Raw genomic sequence first — 7,233 nt, forward strand, 5'->3', positions numbered from 1 at the left:
TAGAAGAATATTAATATATGTTAGTGACTTATGGTCTGCCTCTGATCTACTGTAACACACAGATCTTTCTGCCGTACAGCTTTCAAGCTAGTATTTCCCCCATCTCATTTCTGCCTTTGACTTCTCCTGCTTAAACATAGTATTATACATTTCTCCTTTAAAGATGTTTCAAAACAGAATGCAGTTTACCAAGACTGTTTTGAATCAGGTATGTTTCACACAAAGGACGCGCTATTCGCCATCTTGATAAGCCCTGCAAATCAAAATGCTCTCTCATTTCTATCAGCCAAGTAAAAAAAATGAAGTATTTGGTAACACTAGACCCAACACAGACTCCTGTAAGACTCCCACTTGGCATACGCTTCCTACCGGCAAGAGCCTCTGGTAATTACTCGTGGAGTGTCTTCCTCCCTCAAATGGGGGACCATATGTCCCATATTGCCTATTAGGATGTTAAGTGACACAGCAACAAAAGCCTGACCAAGGACAGGAAAACCCTGCCAGAACAACTATTGTGCTGCCATAAAAAGAAATTATGTTTGCTCAATATTATTTGTTCTTTACAGGTCTCCACTGGTTGTTAATTATCATCATGTTATCTATTTAGAAAAAGACTGGTTTGATAATTAAATTCACCATTTCTAGAAATTGAAGTTAAGTCCACAAGTCTATAATTTGCCAGAAGCCTCCTTTGCAAGATCATACCATTTCCTAGTGCAGTAGTCTTTGATTCAAAACATGCTGTTGCCAGCTCAAAAGGAATTCAGCATGTAACAGAAACAACTTTCAGCAGTGTATCAGATTGATAATCCTTCTATACTGAACCATGTAATAAACCCTGATAACATGGTGAAAATTAATATTTGGCTAATGTAACACAGGGAGCACACTGAGCTCCTGAATCCTGCTATATAAAGCCACAGACTAACACAAGCCAGTCACAAAAAAATTTTGTGATTAACTGATTCAAAACATAAGGAAATATAGCCCTTCTGTAAACCAGACAGAAATAATGCTATCTTTTTACCAGTAACATTTTAAAGCCATCTCAAGTCACCATTACCGTTTCTTCCTCAAACCAATGCATACTATGTTCTATTTAGAGATGGACCTTCACCAAAACACTCCATCTGCATATTTATTACAGGCCAGATACACATCTGCAAGCAATTTGTGCCTTTTTAAGAGAGATACCCCAAAAGGACCAGTCTGAAGATATCACAACAGATTAAAATTCAAAATCCAGGGTTTTTTAGATACATCTGTATTATTTTTGTTACATACCATTGTATTTTAGTTACATACCACCAGCGTATCACTAAAAAATCAGACAACCTAAGAACTCAAAGCCAAATCCACAGTTAGCAAAAATACATCTTTTATTTAAGAAAGTCAAACCAAACACTTGGATATAAACATAGCCCAGAAGATTTGAATTCCAGATCCAGGTCAGTTTAGGCCCATCTCTTCTACTGCATTTATGTATCATTCATGGATTCACAGCACTGAAGTTAAGCATACTGGAAGGGTTCAAGGGCCTGCTTACCATGTTGACCATGTTGTAGCAAGGGAACTAGATCCAGCAGTGTCACCAGTGTCACGTAAAGTCCTTGATAGTCCAAAGATGGGTAGTCTGATAACTGAGCATCACGACTTTGCTGGCCACGTTCAGATGGAGCATCTCGCAGGACGCTGTAAAGGAGGGAGCGAGTAACAGTAGGGTTGATGGAACTGACCTGTGGTCTTAGAGATGGGGTGAGTGGGAATGGCACAGGAAAAAGACACATGGTCATGGGCACTGTCAAATTGGAGGCATCTTGATTCTCCTTCTTCCCTGTGCGGGACAAAATGCTGTTGGGGGGACAAAGAAAAAAAAGAGACAACAAAGACACAAAGAACAGCACATTACATTGAAATGACACTATAAAACAAATAATAAAAGACCAGATACATCCCACATAAGATGCAATCATTACCAAAAACAGCGTGTCTACAAATCTAGCAACTATTCACTTTCATGCTTCAAGATAAGAGAATTAAAAATTAACATCTAGGAAAATTTCATTGCATCTCATGTGTTATCTGGTTCATAAGGAGCAAAAATATAAAAATGCATGTTTCAGTGCCCTACCCATGTTTCACAGTTACGAAAAAATCTGAGCATTTTAAGTGTTTGCTATGGAAAAACGTCTGTGTCAAAATAGGCTCGTATTTTGCTCCAAGATCGAGAGATTTATTCTCCCCACCCCACCCCACCTCCGATCTTTTGAAGCGACTGACTGAAAACATGCAAAATATAGGTGTGGCACTTGCAGAAACATGTTTTAGCAAAGAATAAACATGTGTGTTTGTTAAGATAGTCTTAAAAATCACATGTTTATTGCATTAAAATAATGTCTGTATGTATTTTATGATACTGTTTCATGACCACTCACTCAGTATCATTTGAGATAATGAAGTTTAAACAGGCACATGGATTTAGAAATAATATAATATTTCTAAAATGTTAACTAAACTACATTTGTAAAAGTTATAAAATAATATATAGTAGATGGTCTTTAGCATATGTTTGTGAGCTAATGGTAATGGTTGTTTATGTGTGTTTTTAATTTTGCCCATGTTTAGGGAGGAAACATTTTACTTTATGAATACAAACACTCCTTGGGTAAATAGTTACCTTCGTAAAAACTAAGGGCTAAGCAAGCAAGACCAATTATGTAACTGCAGATCAGACAGTATGTTACCATACAAAAAAAGTTACTTACGTTATTATTCAACAAAACTCACTATAAACTAAAGGAGAGATAATTTCAAAAAAATACAAAGGATTTAGTGGGAATCAAAATAGAGGCCATACGTCAACCAGCTTGTTATGTTGCTTTAAGAATGTTGTAAACATGGTTGTAAACATGTTAATTTGATTTATTTTAAAAAATAAACCCCACTGTTTTAAATAGAAATTGCCACTTAAGCAGTGTTATATTTTAGTTATCAGGTAATTATAGGGCAAGTTCATAATCTTCCTATGTGCCTATAAAGTATAATAGAACTTCTAAATATATTAAACCACACACAATGCTGCTCTTTTCTTGGTTTTTTGCACCTCTCAGCAGTTGGGATTTCCAAAAGTAGCTGCTGCTGGTTTAACTCTGTTCCCAAAGTCAGTGTTAGAACTTATAAAAGACAAATCAGTGGCATGAAAATGCCGACTGAGTAATGAAGAGCAGAGTTATGTCAAGAGGGAGCACTTCTGGAAACCTTGGTCCTCTTTAACAGTACAGAAATCCCTATCACATAATCACCTTAGCAAAGATATATCTTACCTCACAAGTCAATTCAACAATTTACACAAGCAAGCTAAATGCTTGCTAAGGTGCTTGTAAGAGCAGCTGATAAGAAGTATCACTTATTTGCTATATAAATAAAACACTTTCACAAATACAGTTCTAGGCCAAGTGCCTACTATCGCATCATGCTTGCAGTCAGAGATGACAGACATAGTCTGTTTTAAGAAACTACATACTTATTCTTTTTTTCTTTTTTATTGTGCCTTACATATTTGGTAGATTATTTTGGTTTCTGTTACCCAATGTCCAGTACAAGAAATGTGGTGACTGTCATGACAGTATTAATGGAACTGTATCAGAAAATCACCTAAGATCTAGTATGACTTTAAAAACAAATGATCAGAGTGCTGATTCTTTTTAATTTGCTTGATGCTCATTTGCTGTACTTTGCAGCTCATGTTTAGAGATATGAAGACACTAAATTGTATTCCTTCCCTGTCTACCAACAGATGATACCAATTACCCATTCCTTCACTTCTCAACACATGACTTCAAGTGAACCTATTTCCAGAAAGGGTATTACTGTATTAATTAATCCTTGATTTGGAAAGAGTAAAGCAGGGATGGAGAGCTTACTCTACAGGCTTCTCTTCCTTTTAACATGGAGCTATGGCCCATCTATGGATTAGAGGACAAAGCACAGCATCTTGTATCTTGATCAGGGCATCCTTCTGTTCACTTCAGGGAAAGCAACGAGTCTGTGTTTAAATCCCAGCTACAACCACACCAAATTTAGGAATAAAAAAAAACAAAACAAACCAAACAACCAAACCTCACAACCAATCACCAAAAACTTTCAGACCCAGGCTTTTGCCTGACTCATATGTTTTAAAAGCAATAAACAGAATTCTGAGTCAGAATCCTGAGTCAATACTGAAAATCTAGGAAGTTCCCCAAGAACAAGATACAATGACTGCAGTCTGCTCCTGCTTCTGTTCAAGAAGCCAAGTACTGAGAAATTTGAGCGTCTGCAGATCAAAACTCCTTCCTAAACTTGCTCTGCAACAAGTGATAAAGCTACCAGGGCTTCTTTCAAGATTTGTACATCTTTGCTGCAAATCTATTGCCAAATTACTGCCTTCCAGTAAAGGTTTCCTAAAATGCATACAAGTAAATTGCATCTCACCAAGGCAGCAAAACAAGCTTGAGCATTAATTAGCCATTGGGCATTTATAACTATTCTTTATGTAAAACATTTTATTTAGAAATATATATGGAGAATTTTCTCCAAGAAGATGTGAAAGAATGAGCTGTTCTGCATGATGTTTATTAAGATCATTCCTCAAATGAGGGAGAAAACACTGAAAATGAGCAGGGCATGAAAAAAATTCATGCTGTAATGTAAAGAAATGCTTTTCCCAAAGAGAAAATTAACGAAGAACTAAATGGATCAATGTGCTATGCATTGTGTATGGTGATTTTATGTGATGCTTGTTCATAGAAATAAGGAATTAATTTTTTTTTCCCAACCATTCCACACCTGTTCCCCCCACCCCTGACCCTGTGATTTATCGAGGCTGTGTACAGAGCAAAGGAGCAAGTTAATCCTTTGTGCATTCCAACTATAGCTAGCAGAATGACACCAGATATGAATGTGATTCAAAACAGTGGGAGTGCCCCATTGAAAAGAACACACCCAACGTGTCCGTAACATGGAAAAGTAAAAAGTATAATAAACAGTAAAAGCTACACCTGCAAAACCCATCATATGAAATTTCTGACTCATCTCTATTCCTATGACTACCTATGTCCACCAAAAAATGTTTGTCCCAAAGATTTCAGCTGCAAGGAGAGTACACATCAAACCAGGAAATATTTTTAAAAGTTGTTTTGAAACAGCTGATCACAAGCAGCTTGTTCTGAAGGCCAGATCTGAAATCTCCAGAAATCAATGGAAACTTTTGCTACTGTTTGATCAGTATTCTCTTAGCAGCCCAAATTCATTGCATATGTTCTGTCTCAAGCCAGAAAGATTATTCTCCACCATGTACTTTTCTATGTTAAACCTTGCACAATGGAGTCTCAGTGTAGGAGGCAGAAAGAAGACTCAGCATGCAGAATATTCGAAGAAATTTCTGAACACACTCTTCAGAAAGGTTCTTAACCAGTCTGCTTAGTTTTAGGGTAAATCTTACAGAGATCTGCACACAGTGGGTGGGAGTTTCCTTCTTTCCATCTGCCACACTAAATACAGGGTGTGTTTTGTTTTGCTTTTTTATCCAGCTTTTTTCTTAGTATCAGCAAGTGTTTAAACTCATCGTGGTTCAACTACAGCACCCAGGCTTTGACCCACAGTTCAAATTCCCCAGTTAGGGGGATTCAGAATGTGGATGTGACCTTGCCGAGTATGAGAACTCAGTCCACTTAAAACTAGATCCAAGTCCTGGCTTCTATTTCTGGTGCCCTTCTAGCTCTGAGGCTGATCAGACCCTAGATTTTGAAGGACAAAGCCTTTTGCGTAGACCTGCATCTTAAATATGAGCATCACTTCTGCCGCAGGAGGTTCAGCATTATCAGCAACAGGATTTTGGTTCAGTCCCATTCCAAACATGAAATAAAGAAACTGAGTTGCTCAATTGTGCAGTTGGTGCCCTGATTTCTGATCTGCTCTCACAGTCACTATAAAGCTTTTTCAGTAAGCCCAGGAACATCACTGCTAACGGATTGTGAAGAATTTGTCACACTGGCCATGTCAGCTGTACTGCTTAGAAAGATGAAGACAAAAGAGTGGTATAAAGTCACTTTCTTTAAGCAGCAGACTCCAAATTCATGCTGTCTCACATACTTCTGCCCAAGAAGAAAGAGACCTTATTATAGCACTTGGTAGTTACAGCTAAAGGAGAAAATGTCAAGTTCAACTTTCTTGCTTAAAGGCCCACAGCATTTAAGCAGACAGTATTTTGTCATAGAGAACCTTACCTAATGTGTATGTTGTGCAAATAATACATCAAAACAGCCTGATGTGGGAACAGAACCACATTTCAGAGGTAACTTCAGTGACTCTTTGAACTTTTTTTCCCACTGCTGTAATATAATGAGACAAAATTTAATATATTTATCTTACAAAAAAAAAAAAAAAAAAAAAAAAAAAAAAAAAAAAAAACAGCCCTACTGGTTGAGGAAACCAATTTCACAGTGGTTAAACAATTCTACTCTTCGAATTTTCAAAGGTAAACACGAAACTACCTGTTTGCAGTGAACAGATGTTCCACCAATAATGAGCATTTTTGTCCATGTATCTTTCATTCATACAAAGAGGATCAAGAATTTTGATATAGCCCATGTGCTTTAAATGAATGTTAGAATGAGCTATGGTTATTCTTGCATGTTTAAATTCTTGCTTCTCAACTTGTATGCATTATAGGGTGTAAAAATACATGGGTTAAATGTATTTTGTTAATATTTTCTCACCAAATAAGGCAAATAATTGTATTTCCAAACTAGCTTCTGACAGCAGGGACAAACTTTCCAGTATAAATCAGGAAGAAACGAACAGGAATGCATCTTTAACTGCTTTTTTCTGGATGTGAAAACTAGCCAAAACCTGAGCAGACAAAAATCACCTCCTCACTGTAAAAAGCTATTTTAAAAACAATTTGAAAATATGAATCCACTAGGTAGATACCATGGTATGGCAGATCCATACCATGGAATGATATGAATCCACTAGGTAGATACCATGGTATGGCAGATCCATACCATGGAATGTATGTCATTCCTAATTAAGTCTCACTATTTTTCACATCTTTTTAGCAAGACAAGAGGTAGTATTTCCTATTCAAAATGTATTCTGTAATCATGTGTCCTGGGTTCAGCTACATCAGTCATTTTTTCTCCTTCTTAGTAGCTGGGGCAGTGCTGTGTTTTTGACTTTCCGGCTGGGAAC

General features: G+C 36.9%; 1 protein-coding gene across 1 annotated transcript in view; it reads right to left on the minus strand.

Moving 5' to 3' along the window:
• The window catches only part of LOC104405903 (protein unc-79 homolog), a gene marked incomplete at its 3' end in the record, with an annotated part of 35,663 nt that overhangs the window by 27,280 nt on the left and 1,150 nt on the right, over positions 1–7,233 (minus strand). The window contains exon 2 of the mRNA XM_010014747.1: positions 1,547–1,851. Coding sequence (XP_010013049.1) covers positions 1,547–1,793 — 247 coding nt within the window. The remainder of the gene's footprint in view (positions 1–1,546; positions 1,852–7,233) is intronic.

The sequence above is a fragment of the Nestor notabilis genome, unplaced genomic scaffold (assembly GCF_000696875.1).
Source record: "Nestor notabilis isolate BGI_N333 unplaced genomic scaffold, ASM69687v1 scaffold11175, whole genome shotgun sequence".
NCBI lineage: Eukaryota > Metazoa > Chordata > Aves > Psittaciformes > Psittacidae > Nestor > Nestor notabilis.